Genomic DNA, 20638 nt, shown 5'->3' on the forward strand with positions numbered 1-20638 from the left:
CTCACTGCTGGCGTCACTAGGCGGGCTGATCTCGGTGCTGTTGCTCTGGGCACAGCGGGCACAGCCACCTTCACACCCACTTCAGCCGCGAGCTCGCCCCAACACTTTCCTAAACCCGAGACCCACCCCCAACCCCTGACCCCCGACAAATCCCTTCCTTCTCGTTGTGATGGGCTTACTTCCTAAAGTTGGGGCCTCCTCCCTGACTCGGACCTCCTCCTGGATGGCAAGCAGCTCCCAGGGCGTCGGCGGGCAGCGACCTCCCACAGGGGAAGCGGGTGGTCCCAGGGCTGCAGGAGAGCCCACGTGCTGCCAGGCAAGAGAGAAGGTCTTGACACAAAGTGGGCCCTTCCCTTTAAGGGCTGCACACCCTCCAAGATGCTGACGGAGCCACCGCAGGGCCCACGTGAGAATGGCCACTTGTGGAGCAGACTGATGACCTCGTGGGGCCCACGGAGGGAGCCCGGTCTCTGCGCCACTGACGGGACCGCGGCTGTAATGCACGGGAACATGGGGGATACGCTGTGCGTTCCCACCTTCTCCACCCTTCTGCACCGTACTTCTGTCTAAAACACCATCATCCTCCACAAACTAGAGAGAGACCGTTTGCTATGTACGGGCTTCCGGAGCACTTCTGTGACATCACCAAGCACTCAGGAGACGCCGCTGAGAACTGCCTCTGTTCGGACTGCCGGAGAACCAGCCAGACTAGACTAGACGGCGTGGGACAGTGTGAGCGATGCGGCCTCTCTGCGAGGATGATGGACGTCCCCGGAAGTGGACGAGGCAGGGCTCCCCACAGGTCCCCTCACACTGCACGCCGTGTCCTGATCCCACGAACAACCGAGAGCAGAGGCGCCTCAGCTCCAGCAGCGGCCAGCACAGAACTGAGCTCGTCATGCACACGGTCCTCCGGCAGAAGGAGCTCTGTGGACTTCGCGTGCTGCCCCACCCTGGGACCCCTCGTCCCCACCGCACCCCACACCACCCCCACGACGTGTGCTGGATAGCCGCCTCTCTGCCTCCCGGGGAGGACACCCTCCTCCCAGCACAGATTCCAAGAGAGGGCTACAGGGAGGCCAGAGGGGGTCGCATCCATGAGAGAAGGAACAGAGGCTGAGGAGACCCCGCCTGTCCCCACCCAAGGCCTGGACACAGGAGCAGGACCCATGGCTTTGTCTGCTGCCACCTGGTGGGGACCGGGAGGCTCACAGCTCTCGACGGGGTGGACCCAGGCCTCTGAGCAGGACTGGACCGGGTCCAGGCCCGATGCCCAGGGTGCTGATCAGTAACACCTGAGGGCAGTAAGCTTCTCTTCACCTGCTTGCTGATGTTCCAGAAAGACCAGGGGACAGTGACCGGTGGGCCTGACCCGGGATGCCTGGCTGCCAGTCTCACTACGCTTGGTCCTCCCTGCAGACAGCAGCATGGGCCCCGGGGGACTCTTGTGCAAGCTAACAGAGCCTGTTGTGTCCAACGGGGTGTGGAGGGCATGTGGGGAAGCACCAGATGCCCAGGAGGCTTTGCTGGGAGGACCAGGGCCTCTCCTCCGGCAGCCAGGAGGGTGAGCTGAGCCAGTGTCCAGGGCTCTGAGGCGTGTCTCAGGGTCAGCGCCCAGCCTCAAAAACAGGGGATCTCAGGGAGCAGGAGTTACGTACTGGGGAGTCTCTATCCCAATACAGATCTGGGTCAGTCTGGCCTGGGAAGAGGGCAGGAAACCAGCCAGCAGCTGGCCTGCTTCTGGAGGGGTCCATCCGTGCCCACATCCAGGAGGAAAAGGACAGTGACCAGGACAGAGAGGAACAGATGGTCGTGTTGGTGAGGCCGGCTGAGCCTGGGTGTCGCCCACCTGTCCGGACTCGCCCAGGCCTCCGGGGGGGGGGGTGGATAGGAAGGCTGGGCGATGCCCTGCTACACTGCTGACCACAGATGCGGGAGAAGGGAGTTAGCGACTTTCTCGGCTGAAACTCGGCCGGTCCTGAGCAAGCAGGCAGGGTTCCAGGAGGGGAAGACAGGAGGAGAGTGGGGGCCTGTGGCGGGAGTTGAGACAAAGCTCGTGCCCGTCTGTCCGCCAGAAGCCTCTGCATCTCGTGTTGCCTCAAACCCATCAGGGGGAGGGGTGAGCCCGTGCTGGGAGCCTCAGGGCTGCGGGCCAGACGTGCAGGCGCAGCGAGGTAAGACGGGGTAACCACGCCGGCAGCCCCTCATCACAAAACCCAAACAGATGTCACCGGAGGTGCGAGAACTGTCAGCCTCGTAATTAACTGATTAGGGCGCACAGGGCGCGCACACACAGGAGGAATCTCTCAATGTAAAAAATGCCAGGGACGACTGAAGGTGTCAGGAAGCCTTCCCTGCAAATCTCTCTTCATTAATGTTTCATGTGGAGCCAAATGTGTTGTAATAAAATGGCTATTAATGCACTTATATTTATGATGACGTGCTCGGTGCAGCTGGAGCTAACCTTTCAAATCAGAAGGGAGGGTCTGCCCGCGATGACAGTACCAGCAGCAGCCCCTCGGCGGGCCCTCCTCTCCCGGGCCACCGGGTCAGAGCGCGGAGCCAGCACGCGAAGACAGGCAGGTGGACGGCCTTGCGCCCGCCTGCACACTCACCTCCATCTCCGAGCTGTGCGCGTGCACCTTCTGCACCATGTCCTCGGCCTCACGCATGCGACGTGTCAGCTGGGGCGAGTACTCGGCCGCGGTCAGCTCGCTGTCGTAGGAACCCAGGATGGCACGCATTCCGTCCCGCTCCTGTGGGCACAGAGGGCACACGGTCAGGCTGGGGTGGCCTCACACGGTTCCTCAAAGAGCTCAGTAGTATTGGGATTCACAATGGCCTGACGCCAGCCAGGCCACCATAGGGCCCCGAGCTGCCCTGAACCAGCAGCCTGAGCGCGCCCAAGGTCCAGCCCTGATTGAGGCACTCCGCACGACAGCCTGGCCTTGAGCTGCAGGGTGTGTGGAGACCTGCAGCGGACAGAGACCCCTCCCTGAGCCCGCTGACTCCCAGCTGTGCAGAAGCACTCTACCCCATTCCAGCCAGCGCCAGGCCCTACCAAACTCCAGGAACGGTCCCAGGAACACACTGGCAGGGCCAGGCCAGGAAGGAGGTTTGAATACCCTGCCTCCCATGACTTCTGACCTGGCCTCTGAGCCAGGAACACTCTGAGCGAGGTTCCACGCAGCAGTCTGGAGAGATTCATCTAAGTAGGAGGTGTCCGGGTGGGAGAACTAGAGTGAGACTTCCATCCGCCCAGACTCTGAACTGCCCCAGACTCCCTGCTTAACAGCTCGGGCCTCGGCGAGTTCCCTGTCTCCCCACAGAGCTCATGGGATGCCTGGGGCCACAACCCCAGGCCACAGATGCATCACCACGCACCAGCCACGCTAAGACACACCCAGGTTTTGTGGAAGGATGTACCAGTCACACAGCGTCAGGACTAAGCCACAGAGAAGCCACTGCTCAGTGGTACCCTGCCAGAAACACCTGTAAAGGCTGACCGTAAGCCAGAGTCAGGGACCCTGGGAGAGGTAGACGGCTTCTCCTGCCCAGGACTGTTTGATCCCTTCCTCAGATGTTTGTGGAGGGAGACGACCTTCTGGAGGCCAACCAGGAAAGGCTGCAGGGACCCAAGGTCCCTGGGTCCAGCAACTGAGAGGCTCCGGAGGGCCTACACAAAGGGCGCCCATGCCGGGAAAGGAGCTGCTGTCTGCCCTGTGGGCCGCCCACAGCCCTTTCTCACTCCCTAATAGTGGGCCTGGATTCTTCCTCAGCCTTCACAGATCCCCAGCCTGAGCTGGGGGCTGGCACCTGCCCTCCTGCCCCATGTTTTGCCTACATGCTGTCACCCAGGGAAGGCCACATGGAGAAAATCAAGTCATCATGTGGGGAGCCAGGGGCTCAGAGCATGCGTCCCATACCCTCATGCACCCAAACATTCTGGGGAGCTTGTGGGATGTCAGCTCAGTCTCAGCAGCCTGATGGGGCCTGAGAGTCTGTTTCACACACAGGTGCCCAGAGAGGTTGATGCTGCGGGACACGCAGCTCCACGGCCTCTGCCTGGGGCAGGTTTGTCCCAACACTGCCCCAGGCTAACTGGGCACCCGAGCCCAGAGCACTCACCCCCACCCTCAGTTCCCAGATTAGTGGGATGATCTGACCGTCTCAAAGGACGGACGTGAGGATCAATGCTGTCACGGACGCTGCAACCGCGCACTGCCCCGCAAGTGCGGCCCAGTGGTCTCATCCAAGTCAGCAAACAGACCTCCACGGGGTCACGGGTGAAGCTGTACCAGCCCTGGCACGGCCCCGCTCCCTCACGGTTTCTACCCGTCCAGGACAGTCCGTACCAGCACGGGCTCAAAGGCACATTCACGGCCCCAAAAGAGCCCTCGACTTCGCGTTCTCTCAGTGGGAGAGGCCCTCCTTCTCGGGTGGGACCGGACGACGGGCAGAGCTCACAGGCCTCGGACCCGGTCATCACTCTGGCGTGGACTCCACAACTAGCTGATGACAAGAAATCCAGTAAGTGAGAAACCAACGTTACAAATCCACCTGGAACTGGTTGCACGTCCGTGGGAAATCTGTCTCCACAGGAAGGTTTATCGAGTGTCCTCATTTTATTGGACTCCTCTCTCTTGGTATTGACTTTACAGTTGGAGCGACCAGAGCGCCGGCGCCCCGGAGGGCGGGGGTGGGGGCTTCCCTTCATGAACAAGCTGCAGTCGTCTCCTCGACGGACCCATCAATCCCCATGACGCTGCTTTCCGCGCGCGGCTCCTCCATCACGGCTCCAGGCGAGCCGCGGCTGGCGAGGACGAGCCCGTGAACTGGCAAGTTGTCGTTCGTGTGTGTTCAAGCAGCCGCTCTGTCGTTACCAGTGAAAGACCGAGAAATGTGCGGGGTTGATGTGATAATGACTTTTTAATGAGCGATTGCGCTTCTGGTGAAGTTTGCTTCATTTCCACTGGAGCAAGTGCCGGCGATTAATCCCTCAACAAACAGGGACGGTCTGGGCCGCAGAAGCCGCAGAGATGCGCCCCGAGTACGACGAAGAGGCCGCTTCCCGACAAGCGCCTCTCCTCGGCACGGAGCCGTCCTTGTGCAGGCCGGCACAGCTGCTCGCCACAGGACCAAGGGCAGCTCCGCACGGACGCCGGCAGGTGCACCCGCGCAGAGACGAGCAGGGGCTGCAGGCCGCCACGCAGGGGAGCCGCAGAGCCACGGTGGTGCCTGGGACCCTACTGCACCCTTGCCAGCCCCAGCCGTCTGTGAACGAGTGCGTGGGCCCCGACAACCTCACGTCTGGGGTAACATTCCCTGGCCCTCCTGCCCCCGGGCCCCAAGAAGCCAGACTGCTGGGAGACAGCACCCCTCCGTCCTACAGATGGAGCCTCCAGGCCGAGTGCGGACAAGACCGACAGCTCACGACCCTGCCCATCTCCCTGACCGGCGCTGAGCTCTGCAGGCAGACTGGTACCAAGGACAGGAGGAGTCCTCTGGAAGCTCTGAAATACGCCCCATAAGGGCCCAGAGTCCGAGGAGGGCAGAGATGAGGGGTTCTGGACAAGCCAATGCTTCCTTCCGTGGAAACGACAGGATGGAGTGTCTCAGCAGTGCTGAGTAGCGGTGGGGAGCCAATCCTGACCCTGGGAAAGAACGACCATCAAGTCCAGGCCATGGTCTTCCAGGAAGGAAGCTGAGGCGCACAGGTGCCGGGTTGTTCGTCCAACGCGTCACGGGGAGGACGGGCGCTGGCCCGATGTGGGGGGCCAGCAGGTGCTGGGAGCCCCAGAAGGGAGAAGGCTGCACTCGGCGCACGGGTGGGCTCGCCAATCCTGCCACCATCACAAGGACAGCTCTACTCGTGCGACAGCCCTGCAAAGGCGCCACGCCCCCCATTCGCCCCCAGCGTGTGCTGGGCATGTAAGCAAATCAGCCAGCAGCTGCAGGCACGACAAAGTCTGGCTCACAGGGTCAGAGACTCTGTCTCCTCAGGTGCTGCCGAGCCACGGCAGGGACAGAGGCCAAAGCTGACGTGCCACTCTCACAGCCGGCAAGATCACCCTGACCAGTGCCCAGATGTGCTGTGCACTCCCAAGTTCCCAGAGGACAGGGTCGCCCTACTCCACGGGCTCCCCCACACAAAAGTACCCCAGCACGCGGTCCTAACAAACGTGGTCCTTCACACGTGCCCCCCCCCCCACTACGTAAACGGACTCTAACCCCCCTGGTCTCTTCCTGAGTCCAGAGGAAGCGGCCAGCCCTGGAGCCCGGAGCAGGCTCCCTGGGGTGGAACGGAATCAGCCCTCATGCAGGGGAGAAGCAAAACACGTGGTGCCTGAACTGGGTGGGAGATCAGAGCAAGAAGCAGGACCAAAAACGGCAGTATCCGCAGAGGGCAATCTTCAGAACAAAACACACAGTGGGACACGCTCATACACACACCAGCAAGAGACCGCACTGCGCACGGGCACATGGCAGGAGCAAGCAGAGATCCTGGCTAGAAAAGCAGAACCTTGCTCTAGGCATCAAACAAGTTCCAGAGAGAAAGTTCTAAGGATCACAAGGTCATAGTAAAAAAATAAAAATAGATCACAGAATACAAATGAAAGCAGACCTGCAAACACAAACCCACAGCATCAGGTAACAGAATCATCGAAAGCAGAATCGAAGGTGGGCATGGTGTGTTTAGAACAATAAAGAAAGCGATTTAAATTATCAGTGAGAAACAATACATCAAAGAAACAAGCAAATTTAAAATGAAAACAAAAAGCAGACGACATGAAGCTCAACAAGGTAAAAGAACAATTTAGAAACTTAGCTAAGCAGAACAGCACTTCAGCCGTGGCTGCAGAGAGACTCGGTGCTCTGGAAGAGAACTCCAAGGGACAAGCCAGAAAGAACAAAGGACAAAGAGAAAATGGGAGCCAGTGGCTGACGGCCAAGGCGGAACAGGGGAGGGAAGGGTTTCTATCAAAATTAGGGAGAAAGGCTAGGAAGGCAACAATCAAGGAAGGACACAATGGTTGAGAAACTTCCAGAGTGATTAAAAGCGCCCACACTCAGATGCAGAAGCCCGCAGACCTCCCAGAGTGCGTGCACACGGTCGCGGCCCCCAGCAGGCTGGCCACAGGAAGGGTGGTAAGACGCGCGCGTCTGCGGCGACAGAGAGTCGGAGGCGGGGGGTGGAGGACCGTTCCCCAGCAACGACTTCCCCAGAGGACAGCACACCGGACATGTTCCAGGACTAAGGCAAGGGGTCACAGAAGCAAGACTGAGAAACAGGAAAGGAAAATGAGCAACGGACTCACGCCGTGTCCCAACCCAGGCAACCGTGACCGTGAGATCCCAAGGTGCCTGACTCACGGGGCGGGACAGGGCGGATGAACGCAGCTCCTGGCCCGCCAACAAGGAACGCGCAGTGACAGGCACTGGGGACTTACAAAGCTCCAAGACGCTAAAGGCCGCGAGCAGGTGGGGGAGGAGATGCACGCATACAGCACACATGCACGTGCACACCCACACACGTCTGCACATCCACACTCTCGGGAGCTCAACCAGACCCCCGGCTGCCTCCAGGTGGGTGAGCAGGACAGGGCAGGTAGAGGTGTGCTTCTCACCGTGCACCTGCTCATAACTTCTCAACTTTGTGACGTGGCGGTACCATCCACTGACGTACAAATTGGAAACAGAAATTCAGGGAAAAAAGAACTAATATAAAATATAATAAAAGCATTAAAGGGAGGCCTGGGGCCTTAAGCTGTTCCAGAAGGGATGAAGATATCATTAAGCACCCACTACATTAAATAAGCACGAGAACCTCTAAAAGAGGAGAAACAGATAAAAATAGTAGAGAGAAAAACAATGCAAGAGAAAAGAATCCAGCAGGAAGTCTATAACTTTAGTGTCTATATTATAGACCCTGAAAACTGAAAACTAACAAGCCAACCAGTCAACGCAAAAATAAGGAAAAGAATAAAACCACACAGGCACAGAGCGTTAGGATGAAAACAGGGGCACAAAACAGCCACAGGAAACAAAGACACAGCGATGTGGCGATAGGAACTCCCCAAACTGAGATGCAAGGAGAGGAATAGAGAGAAAAGCGGAGCATCTCAGAATAAGGGGTAGGAGCGTCACCGAGACACCAGGAGCACTTTGCTATCGCGGGAGATTTTCCAAACCCCCAGATCCGGGGAGCTCAGAGAACCTCACGCAAGATCAATACCAAAGAATCGACACCTTGGCATCTCCCGTTCAAACCTCAGGAAACCAAAGACAGAGAAACTGCAGTGAAGTGAGACAGCACGCGAGAGCAAGAGGGAACAAAACGTCTAAGCGCTGAGAGAAACACCCACCAGCATGCAGCGCCGCGTCGGGTGAAACCACCCTTCAGGAGTACAGGGAAAATACAGACACCCTCAGACAAAAACAACACGCAGGAGCGTTCTCCAGAGAGAAGCAATCGGTAGCAGTCAGAAGACGGGTCTACGTTAAGGAAGCGTGAGCTTCAGGGAAGGGGAAGTGACAGCCAGTGCAGTGTGTCACTTCCTCGGTCTGCTCTGCTCTAACAGAAGACGCTCCCAGGGACAGGGCCGCAGTGCCGCAGGAGGGAGGTACGTGAGTGGCCGTGTGGTCATAAGGGACAGAGGGAGGGCCGGGGCACTGGGGTTAGGCACCTGCATGCCCTGGGAAGAGGGAGAGCGCTACTGCAAAGTGGACTCGGACCAGGGTACAACCGCACACCCCAGGCCAATTGTGATGACGCGTTACTTAGGAAGTATAACTCGTGCGTTAACAGAGAAAAAGGAAAAAATGGAGCCCTATAAAATGCTCATTTAAACCAAACAAGGCAGATCAATAGGGAGAAGTGAAAAAGAGCCAAACAACAAGAGTCCACACAGAAAACCCAACAAACACCCCAAATGCCGAACAAGATTGGGATCACGGCGAATGACTGAAACTCGCCAACTGAAACATACTGCCAACATGGGGTTAAAAAAAAATCCAATTACATGTCTATAAACACCTACTTTACAAATATAAACACAGACAGATGTAAAAGTTAAGGGGTAGAGAAAGACACATCGTGCTAACCTCCATCAGAAGGCAGTGAAGCAGACGGGGTAGCTTTATTAAGCTCAGGCAAAGCAGACCTCAGGAACGAGAAACACCTACCGGAGATAAGAGGGCTATGACATAATGATAAAGGTGTCAATATTCCCAAAAAGACACACCAATCCTAAACACAGATGGACCTCACAAGAGAGGGTCAACATACGTGAGGCAAACTGATAAAGCTGCAAGGAGCAACAGACGTATCTCCCGGTGTAGCTGCAGACTTCTACACCCTCTGTCAGTAACTGACAGATCCAGCAGGCAGAAAACCAGTAAGGACACAGTAGCACCAAACAGCACCACCAATCAACTGGATCGAACCGACACTGACAAAATCCTTCACCCGCCAACAGTAGGACACACATGCTTCTCCAGCTCGCATGGGACATTCACCAAGAGAGACCACATTCTGAGCCATAAAACACACCTGAACACACTTACACGGATAGAAATCATACTGAGTGGGGCGCCTGGGTGGCACAGCGGTTAAGCGTCTGCCTTCAGCTAAGGGCATGATCCCAGGGTTATAGGATCGAGCCCCCACATCAGGCTCCTCCGCTATGAGCCTGCTTCTTCCTCTCCCACTGCCCCTGCTTGTGTTCCCTCTCTCGCTGGCTGTCTCTATCTCTGTCAAATAAATAAATAAAATCTTTAAAAAAAAAAAAAAAAGAAATCATACTGAGTAAGCTTTCAGAGCACTCCAGAATTAAGGAAGTCAATAACAGAAAGAGACCTGGAGGGGCGCCTGGGTGGCACAGTGGTTAAATGTCTGCCTTCGGCTCAGGGTGTGATCCCGGCGTTCTGGGATCGAGCCCCACATCAGGCTCCTCCGCTAGGAGCCTGCTTCTTCCTCTCCCACCCCCCCTGCCTGTGTACCCTCTCTCGCTGGCTGTCTCTGTCTGTCAAATAAATAAATAAAATCTTTAAAAAAAAAAAAGAAAGAAAGAAAGAGAGCTGGAAAATCCCAAACTATTTAGAGATTAAACAACACTTCTAAATAACACGTGGGTCACAGAAGTCTTAAGAGAAACAGAACAGTATTTTTAACTAAATGAAATGAAACTTAAAACAATATGCAGCAGGGCCTGGAGGGAACATGCAGCACTGAATGCATATTTTAGGAAAGACATCTAAAATCAATCCTCGAAGCGCCCATCTTAGAAAACTGAAGAAAGAAGAGCAATGTAAGCCTAAAGCAAGCAAAAGAAAAGAAGTAATAAAAATCAGAACAGAAATCAATGAAATTGGAAACAGGAAATCAATTGAGAAAAATCAACAAAACCAAAAGCTGGTTCTTTGAAAAGATCAATGGCATCGATGAACGTCTAGCAGGGTGACCAAGATTAAACAACAGAGAGAAGACAGAACTCGAATATCGGATGTGAGAGAAGGGTCAGCACTACTAATCGCAGAGATATGTAAAAGAACAGGAGTATTGTGAACAGATCCATGCCCAGAAACACAATAATTTATATGAAATGGACCAATTCCTCGAAAGGCACAAACTATCACAATTTGAAAGAAGAGAAAGAGAAAATCTGAGTCAGCTTCTAGCTGCTGAAAGAAGTTAAATTAATAATCAAATTAATAATAACCTTCCTAAGAACAAGGCACCGGGCTCAGATGGTTCAATGGGGAATTCCGCCAAATATTTAAGCAGGAAATTGTACCAATCCCCTAAAATCTTTTGCAGAAAACAGAAGCAGTCACACATACATGTTTGCGTGTGATACTGTTACGGTATACACATGACATGTATTTGTCAAAACCCAGAGACCCACACAAGAGCAGACCTTAAACCACGGCCGTTAGTTAGCGGTAATGTGTCCATACTGAGGCACTCATCATGACGGACATGCCCACGGATAATGCGGGATGTTGGCGTTAGGCCCAACTGTGGGGTGGGGGAAATAATAGAGGGGCTTCTGTACCATCTCCTCCACTTTTCTGTAAACCCAAAACTGTTCCAAAAGTAGTTTATTGATTAAAACATAATTCTAGATATAGCAGAATATTTATATCCCTTCTCAAAACAAAACAACAAAAAACCCCGCAAAGAGCTGGAGAGGAGACAGTGAGCGAGGACTGGCCCCAGAAAGGAGGCGGCCTGCCCCTGAGCTCACTTGGTACGAGTCAAAAGACATGCCAGTCCAGGCTCGATGGGCACAGCTGCAATGCAGCTGACCGAGAATTCCATACCCAGCAAAAGTATTCTTCAGAAGTCAAAGTCACACTGGGAAAAACTGAATTAATTCCTCAGCGTCAGACCCCACCAAAGGGCATTCTGCGAGTAGAAGAAAAATGATCCCAGGTGGATGCCTAAAGATGCAGGTGGGAATGAAGAAGAACAAAAGGATGAATATATATATATATATATATATACACACACACACTCACATAAAAATATAAACGAACACACAAAAACAACAGTAACTAACTGGACTGCCACATGCGAAACAATGGAACTTAACCACTTTCTTATAGCATACGCAAAAAAATACTCAAAATGGATGAAAGACCTAAATGTGACACCTGAAACCATCAAAATCCTCGAAGTCATTCTTTTTTTTTTTTTTTTTAAGATTTTATATATTTATTTGACAGAGAGAGAGAGACAGCCAGTGAGAGAGGGAACACAAGCAGGGGGAGTGCGAGAGGAAAAAGCAGGCTTCCCAGTGGAGCAGGGAGCCCAATGCGGGGCTCGATCCCAGGACCCTGGGATCACGCCCTGAGCCGAAGGCAGATGCTTAACGACTGAGCCACCCAGGCGCCCCCAAAGTTATTCTTTGACACCGGCCATAGCAACTTCTTACTAGATCTGTCTCCTGAGGCAAGGGAAACAAAAGCAGAAATGAACTACTGAGACTCCGTCAAAATAGAAAGCTGCTGCACGGCCAAGAAAACAATCAACAGAACTATAAGGCAACCTGCGGAGAAGATATTTTCAAACGACATCTCTGATAAAGGGTTAGTATCCAAGATATAAAGAAGTGATACAACTCAACACCCAAAAAACAAATAGTCCAGTTAAAAAAGGGCCAGAAGGGGCGCCTGGGTGGCACAGCGGTTAAGCGCCTGCCTTCGGCTCAGGGCGTGATCCCCGCGTTATGGGATCGAGCCCCACATCAGGCTCCTCCGCTGTGAGCCTGCTTCTTCCTCTCCCACTCCCCCTGCTTGTGTTCCCTCTCTCGCTGGCTGTCTCTATCTCTGTCAAATAATAAAATAAAAATCTTTAAAAAAAAAAAAAAAAAGGGGGGGCCAGAAGACATGAACAGACATTTCTCAAAAGAAGACACCCAGATGGCCAACAGACACGTGGAAAGATGCTCAACATCACTCGTCATCAGGGAGACGCAGAACAAAACCGCGATGAGACACCACCTCACACCTGTCACAACGGCTAAAATCAACAACACAAGCAACAACGGGTGTCCGCGAGGATGTGGAGAAAGGGGAATCCCATGCACTGTTGCTGGGAATGCACACGGACGCAGCCGCTCTGGAAACAGTATGGAGGCTCATCAGAAAGTTAAAAATAGAACCATCCTATGATCTAGAGATTGCACTACTAGGTATTTACCAAAAAAATACGAAAACACTAATAAGAAAAGATACACGCACCCCTATGTTTATAGCAGCATTACGTACAACTGTGGGAGCAGCGCGAGTGTCCACGGATGGATGGATGGATAAAGAAGGTGCGGCTTGTGTGTGTCTATGTACATATATATACATTCATACATATGAATATACATATATATTCATTCCACACTGTGGAATATTATTCAGCCAAGAAGGAAATGAAATCTTGCCATTTGCAATGACATGGATGGACCCAGACAGTATAACGCTAAGTGAAATAAGTCAGAGAAAGACAAACACATGATTTCACTCATATGTGGAATTTAAGAAATAAATGAGCAAAGGCAAAAAGAGACAAAAGAGCAGACTCTCGGCTCCAGAGAACAAACACACTGATGGTCAGCAGAGGGGGCGGAGGGGGCGGAGGGGCAGACTCTCGGCTCCAGAGAACAAACACACTGATGGTCGGAGGAGGGGGCGGAGGGGCAGACTCTGGGCTCCAGAGAACAAACACACTGATGGTCGGCAGAGGGGGCGGAGGGGGCGGAGGGGCAGACTCTCGGCTCCAGAGAACAAACACACTGATGGTCGGCAGAGGGGGCGGAGGGGGCGGAGGGGGCGGGGGGAACTAAGGAGTGAACTTGCTGTGATGAGCACCACGGGCGTTGTAAGGAAGTGATGACTCGCTCTGTTGCACACCTGAGAGTAATGTAGCACTGTAAGTCAACTACCCTGGAATTAGCATTTTTTAGAAAAGTAACAATGGTGTCTTTCCAGCTACAACAGTGTGTGTGTGTAAAGGGCTCAACAATAATAGTCTATAAATGGAGCAAAAGGTCAACAGATGCTGTGTTTTAAGGTCCCCTGAATCAGCGAGAAGAGAGAAGTATTTATTTTTGTGAGACTTTGATAGTCTGTTATAATCAACGTAACAGGCACTAAAAAATTGCATTAAAGCATAACTATAAGATAACGAGGGGGGGATGGTTTAGTCTACAATAAAGCATTAAAACTAAACAAAAAAGAACACAAGCAAAAGGCAAGTAGTGAGATGGTTCATCTAAAAGCAAATTTACTGGCACGCCTGGGCGGCTCGGTCTGGCTCAGGTGGTGATCTGGGGGTTGGGAGAGGGAGCCCTGTGCTGGGCTCGGCGCCCAGTGGGGACTCTGCCTGGGATTCTCTCCCTCCCTCTGCCCCTCCCTCTGCCCCTGCTCACTTGCCCGTATGCACTCTCTCTGAAATAAAAAAACAAATCTTTAAAAAAATAGAAGCAAATGTATCATTAATTGCAACTAAATTAAATAATTCAACTAAAAAAACAAAGATTTTCAGACTGAATAAAAACATAAACTCTATGTCTAACCTGTGTAGGAGCGACATCGTAATAAAATAATGAAGAAATGATCAAAATAAAACGAGATACTAAAGACACAAAGGCTACGTAAAAAGGAAGCCAATACATCTGTATTAATATCAGACAAAGAGGGTTCAAAGATCAAAAGAAACTATAGAGCCTATTTCACGATAATAAAAGGCTAAATCGACCAGGAAGGTAGTTATTTTCAGTCTATATGGGCCTAATAAAGATATGCTGCCATAATTGACAAAATTAAAAGGAGAAATAGGCAAACTTACAGTGAAGCTGGGAAATTTCAACAGAGGTCTCTCAGGATGGGAGGAAACGGGAGAAATGTCACTGAGGACATGCAGAATCAGAACAGGATGATTAACAGCTGAAATGCAGGCATTTCCAAGACGTTGCGTCCTACCATGCAGGCCACGCGTGATTCTCAAGCGTGCACGGGCCGTTCACAAACACCGGCTCCCAAGGGGGTCATACACACATCCCAGGGTATGGTCCTCGAACGCAATGACACTAAGCGATAAATAAACAGTTGGGTGATCACAAAATGTTGGACATTACGTTTATTTCCAAGTAACCTGGTAGTCAGAATAAAAATCACAACTGAAATTGGTATTTTGAAATGAAAAGAACAATATGGTGTATCAGAAATGCAGTCGGCATCCATGTTCACAGCCTGAAAGGCAGAGAAGAAAGGGAAAAACCCACCATCAAATTAAAAAGGAAAAGGAAAAAATATAAAAATAGAAATTAATGAAGCAGAATACATACGGTACAGAATCAGGAATGCTAGAAGCCGGCTCGTTCAAGGGGCTGACAAGACCGATGAACTCTTCACGAGACAGCTCAAGAGAGAGAGCACACACAACCAAACAACCAGACTGAACAAGAAGTAAAATATCTGCTCAACCGAAGTGTGAATGAACGAAACCGTCGATCACTCCATCTTCAGAACCACGCCGGCAGGCAGGGGCGCGTCCTCTCTGATGAGGAAACGGGTTTACTGAGTCCCTGACATGCTCACGGTCCTCAGACGCTGGTGACCGAGCTGAGACCTGAACCCGGGTCCGCAGGAAGCAGGGTCTGTGGCTCAGCTGTCACGCTGAACGTGACACGGACACCAGCATGGAGACGCACTTTACAAACCAAGGCTCCATGGCAGCTCCTGGCCCAAGGCCCTGTGTTGCAGAGCACAAGGAGATCACGGGCAACAGTGACCCCAAGGTCTTCACCACTCACTAAAGCACCCAAACCCCAAGTCTCCAGGACACAGGACACGACCCAAACAGCTCGACTTTCAAAAGTTCCTCCTCAAATGGGAAGGTCAGGCACCGGATGGGCTTCGTCCCTCCCCCCCGGGCCCTCCCGAGGGAGCTGACCAGAGAGCTCAGGGAGGGGCTCCCTCTGCCAGACCCTCCTTGAACACTGCTCTGCTGACTGGACAGAAATCCAGATGACAAGGGCTCCGAGCACGATGACCAATCACTGGGAAGCATCCCCAGCAAGGCCGAGGGAGGCTGTGCTGTTCTGCGTCCTCTATTGAAAGTTCACGTCCAGTGGCTCGGGCGCCCATCTGGGGTTAGCCCAGCTCTGCAGGAAGCCCTGCTCTCCCAGCCCAGGAGGGAGTTGGAGGTAAATGCCAAAAAAGCAAAAAGGATACAGAAAGAGGGAGGGTGCGGGAGGTGGGGGTAGGCAGGGCATGCGGCACCTGAGGCAGACCTCCCTGGTAGGAGCCCACAGTGCCAGAGCAGAAGCGGGAGCAGCGCGGAGGGAGGGGTGCGTAAGGCGCCTCTGCGGGAGGACGGCAAACGGGCGTCGGCTCGGAGGACCTTCCAAGTCCCACCTTCTACACTGTAACACTTCACAGTGCAGGTGCACCCCGCACCTGGGCCCGCCGGAACCCCTGCCCGCCGCTCTCTCGGCTCAGTCGCGCGGCCTCACACACGTCAGGGTCTCAGCACACGCTCGTGTGCAGACCCCTCCGCAGAGCCCAGGACACCAGACAGCTCACACCCAGACCCACCGCCTTCACTCGTTTCATAAACATCACCCACTACCGACCACCGGGCCCACGGGACAGAGCAACACACAAAAAGGCCTGCTTTCAGCTCTTCACGCCACCACGTCTACAGAAGACCCTGGACCCCAGACCCCATGTGGCACCAAGGCAGGCGTGAGCAAGGGACTCCACCGGAGCCTCAGTTCTGTCAACCGTGAGAGACAAGAAATCTCGTCTCATAGGTTTATGTTTAAGACCAGGTAAGATCATTTATGTAAAACCCGTAATTTCATTTTCTAAGTTTCAGCTCTTGTTGATTATTACTCTTACTCCACCTTCTTGGAATGTCTTCCCCCATTAAACAACAGAATACAAGCCTGGCTATTCCCACTGGACGGCGGCCCGCTCGGGACAGGGGTGAGGGGCTATCCCAGAACAGGGGACCCACTCCGGTGGGTGTCTCAGGGCAGGGGCCCACTCTGGTGGGGGGGTGGTCCGAGGATGGGGATCCACTGGGGGGTGGGGGATGTCCCAGGACGGGGGCCCATGTGGGGTGGGGGGTCCCTCAACACCCTGTGGCCCACCATTCAGCCATCATCACAACTTCCTATTTAGGTCAGTACTCTCCCTGCCTCCCTGACCACAAGGCGAGCTCCACAGGGTAGGTGAGACATTCTTTGTCTTTCACAGCTGAATTTTCAACACCCAAGACGATACTCAGCAAGGAAAAGGTGTTAAAAATATAACGCTGAACGACTCGCAGTACTTGGCAGAAGGGCTCTCTCGGTGCCTGGTCCCCCAGCGCATGACCCTGGGGGTCACGAGAGCAGGGGCCGGCCGCTGTGGCAGGGCCACCTGCCTCGATGCCCCTGCAGTGGCTCTGAGTGAGGTTCACAGGCTAGGAGGGCTGGGAAGCCGCTCCCTCGGCCCTCTGGTCTCCAGGTTCCTCCTCCCAGCCTCTGGGGGAAGGAGGGAACTGTGGCCATGCTCCCTCTGCCCGTGCCGCAGTCACGGGCTCCCTCCCAGGGTCCCACAGGCCCCCGCTGGCACTCGGGATGCAGGGAGGGGTCAGGCCCTGCAGGGCATTCTGGCCCCCGACTTTCTGAATCACACGTGATGGTTCTTGGCATCGGCCTCGAGCGGAGCCAAAAGAGAGGCTCCATCCCCACACTGAGTATCCCCTGCTCCCGGTGCTCACAAAGCCGACTCCCGCTGCCAGCTGCAGGCCTGCCCTTCCACTGGCCCAGCAGGCCCAACGTGGTGCTGGGTCCGAGGGGACAGCTGAGCAAGGCCCCCGAGTGCGACTGCCCCTCCAGGCCCACCGGACAGCGAACAGGGCAGCAAGGCTGCAGGACTCAGGGACAAAAGCTGCTCTCACCCCAGCTCAGCTGAGACTCGAAGAACAAACATGTCACAGGACAGAGAAGCCCTGCCAGGAGGACAAAAACAGACTCCCACTGCCCTCAGCGAGGAAAGCTGCAGCGATCTGTGGGCCTGGGGACACAAGCCCCAGAGACTCAGCAAGCCAGTGGCAGGACGGAGAGAGAAGCCAAGGTGGCTGCTCATACTGGCGGCAGCCTCCCAGCACCGTCACTGCAGGGCAGAGAAGCCCCTGCCTGGCGGTCTCCCCACATAGGGGGCCGGCGCACCCCTGCAGCCCCCTCCCACCCCCCACTCTCCTCTTGCTGAAGACAGGCAGCGGGGCAGACGGGAGGGTGGCCTGCATGGTCGAGTCACAGCCCAGCACGCGGGCAGCTCACCGCCCGGGTGCTTGCGGGACCACAACGGGATCTGACTAAGGGCCCCCATCACCTACGTCCTGTGCCACCGTGCACGGGCTCCTCCGGCAGCAAAGGCCACACAGGTCAAACAGCAATGAACGTTTGACACGGCGCAGACATTTCAAGCGGCCAGCTGTCTCTCTTCAGAGCAGGAAGGAACAGCCACAGGGCAACTACTGTACAAATCTGACTTCAAAAACCCTTAATTTGCTGAACCTTCCCTGCTTCTCAGCTGCCCTCCCTTTGCAGAGGGACTGGACTCGGGCTGCAAATCTGGCTCTCCCACTTCCTGGCAATGCTTTCTGGCAAGCTACTGAATCCCCGGAAACCTCCTCCCTCCTCTGGAGAACAAACAGTGTCGTCTAAGACGGGAGTGGACTGAATGCAGAGTCTTGGGCAAGTGCCACATAAATCCAGTAAGATCCACTTCTTCCCCAGAGTGATAGGAAATGAACCGCAGATGATAGTGCCAACAGGGCACGCCAGCTGGAGGGGCCTGCACGGAGCTAGCAATACGACCGAGTGTCCCAACGCTGCTCTTACCCCGTAACCAGCAATCCCAGGCTCTGAGACACATCTTAAGAAATGAGTCAGAGATACAGCCATGGGCTGTATCCAAGGACGCTGCTCCCACCAGCAAAACTAGTGAAAAATTAAAAACAATCTAAATTTCCAATAAAGAGTTTAATCTGATACATCCGTGTAAAGGAACATTACACAGCCACTGAGGGTGTTATTTTCAAAAACTGTTTTACGATCCAAGCGTTTGTCACAATAAATGTTAAGTGACAAACACAGGACACAAACAGGTTTTGTCTGTCCTGTTCATGCCCGTTCTCCTAATACCTGGGATAGCTACAGGAGCACAGCTGATCCCACAGCACCTGGCCCTACGTCATCAACCAGCGATGGACGGATGGATGGATGGGTGGGTGGATGGATGGATGCATGGATGCATGGATGGATGGATGGGCGGATGGGCGGGTGGGTGGATGGACGCATGGATGGACTGACAGACAGATGGACAGACGGATAGGTGGATGGACACATGGATGGATAAACGGATGCATGGATGGAAGGATGGATGGATGGATAAAAGGAGAAGGAGGGAGGAATGAAGAAATGAAGGAAACATCCAAATATGATTTCAATGCCACCTCTGGGTAAATTAATTAAGGTCTTTTAAAATGTCTTCTTTATACTTTTCAGAAGTTTCCAAATGATCCACAATGTGCAGTATTATAACTGAGAAACAAAAAAGAGGTGCTCTAGGTTTTAAAGAGGTTGGGCGTTCCAAGGCACCTCCAGACACATCAGCCTGAAGCCCAGCGAGCTAAGGGGACACTTCTCCGGTTCGCTCTCAACGCTGACTGTGGCCACTCCACAAGGAGTCAAAGCCCCGGAAGGGGCAAGGCCACAACCCACGCCAGCGTCCGAGGGTGAAAACGCCCAGGGACAGAGTAGGAGAGAAGGAATCACAACAGCTTGGAGGAGCTGGAGGGAGAAGGTCAGCTGGGTCCAACCAACCCCCAACCAACGGCCGTACTGCCATGCGTACCACGCAGGGCTCGCGTACCACGCAGGGCTCGCGTACCACGCAGGGCTCGCGTACCACGCAGGGCTCGCGTACCACGCAGGGCTCGCGTACCACGCAGGGCTCGCGTACCACGCAGGGCTCGCGTACCACGCAGGGCTCGCGTACCACGCAGGGCTGGTGGACACTGGCGCGCCCTCCACTTTGGGCTGTCCCACACAACGCAGCTCGCAGCAGTCCCGACAGAAGTTTTATTTCCTCAGGATAAATGTCCAGAGTGCACCTGTGGGGCCATGTGGTCACCGCAGTCCAGCTTTCAACAAATGGAGACGTTACAACCCAGAGTGCTGCGCCAGCTTGCATTCCCGCGCGGACGGTGCGAGACCCGGTGTCTCCGCATCCTTGCTAGCACTTGGTGGTGTCTCCATTTTTCATTTTAACCGTTCTGAGGTGTGCGGTGATCTCTCACTGCGGTTTTACTTGCATTTCCCTGCTGGCTAATGATCTGAGCATCTCTGCCTGCACTCGCCTGCCATCTGTGTGTGCCGGTTTTCTAATTAGATTTTCTCTGCTGTTGAGTATTCGGGGTTCTTAATTCATCCCAGCTAACAGTCTTCGTCAGACACGCGGCCTGCAAACGCGCTCCCGCCTGCACGCGCCTCTGCACTTCGGACCAGGGTCTCTCGTGGGGCGGAGTGTGCACTTGTTACAAACTCCAGTTTATCACTTTTTCTCTTACGGAACGTGTTTGTGATGGCCCAGTCTAAGAACTCTTTGCCTACGCCCTGAAGATTTTCTCTCTCTCTCTTTTTTAAATAAAAGTTTTGTACTTTTATGTTCTACATTTATTTTTGTGTTACCTTTTGTATAAAGTCCGAGGTTCGCACTTGTTTTTGCCTACGGGTGCCCGAGTGCTCCGGTGTGACCTGCTACAAGGCCATGTTTCTTTCACCGAACTGCCGCTGCATCTTCCTCAAATACCAGCTGACCCAAAGCAAGCCGAAGAAAGGAAATAAGAAAGATGAGAGCAGAAATAAATAAAAAAGAGTGCGGAGGGGCGCCTGGGTGGCACAGCGGTTAAGTGTCTGCCTTCGGCTCAGGGCGTGATCCCGGCGTTATGGGATCGAGCCCCACATCAGGCTCCTCTGCTATGAGGCTGCTTCTTCCTCTCCCACTCCCCCTGCTTGTGTTCCCTCTCTCGCTGGCTGTCTCTATCTCTCTCAAATAAATAAATAAAATCTTTAAAAAAAAA

At 53.8% G+C, this 20638-nt stretch overlaps 1 protein-coding gene across 4 annotated transcripts in view; it reads right to left on the bottom strand.

Annotated features, from left to right (window-relative positions):
- Positions 1-20638, bottom strand: part of MAD1L1 (mitotic arrest deficient 1 like 1) — a 337452-nt gene that overhangs the window by 159845 nt on the left and 156969 nt on the right. For 2 of the 4 annotated variants that reach the window (XM_045813334.2, XM_045813335.2), the window contains one exon: positions 2616-2756. In XM_045813334.2, coding sequence (XP_045669290.2) covers positions 2616-2756 — 141 coding nt within the window. Of the gene's footprint in view, positions 1-2615; positions 2757-8366; positions 8524-17887; positions 18160-20638 lie in introns of those variants that run through there. The other 2 variants (XM_045813337.2, XM_045813336.2) reach the window with 2 other exon arrangements.

The sequence above is a fragment of the Ursus americanus genome, chromosome 2 (genome assembly GCF_024610735.1).
Source record: "Ursus americanus isolate L20-20 chromosome 2, mUrsAme1.1.p, whole genome shotgun sequence".
In the NCBI taxonomy this organism is placed as follows: Eukaryota; Metazoa; Chordata; class Mammalia; order Carnivora; family Ursidae; genus Ursus; species Ursus americanus.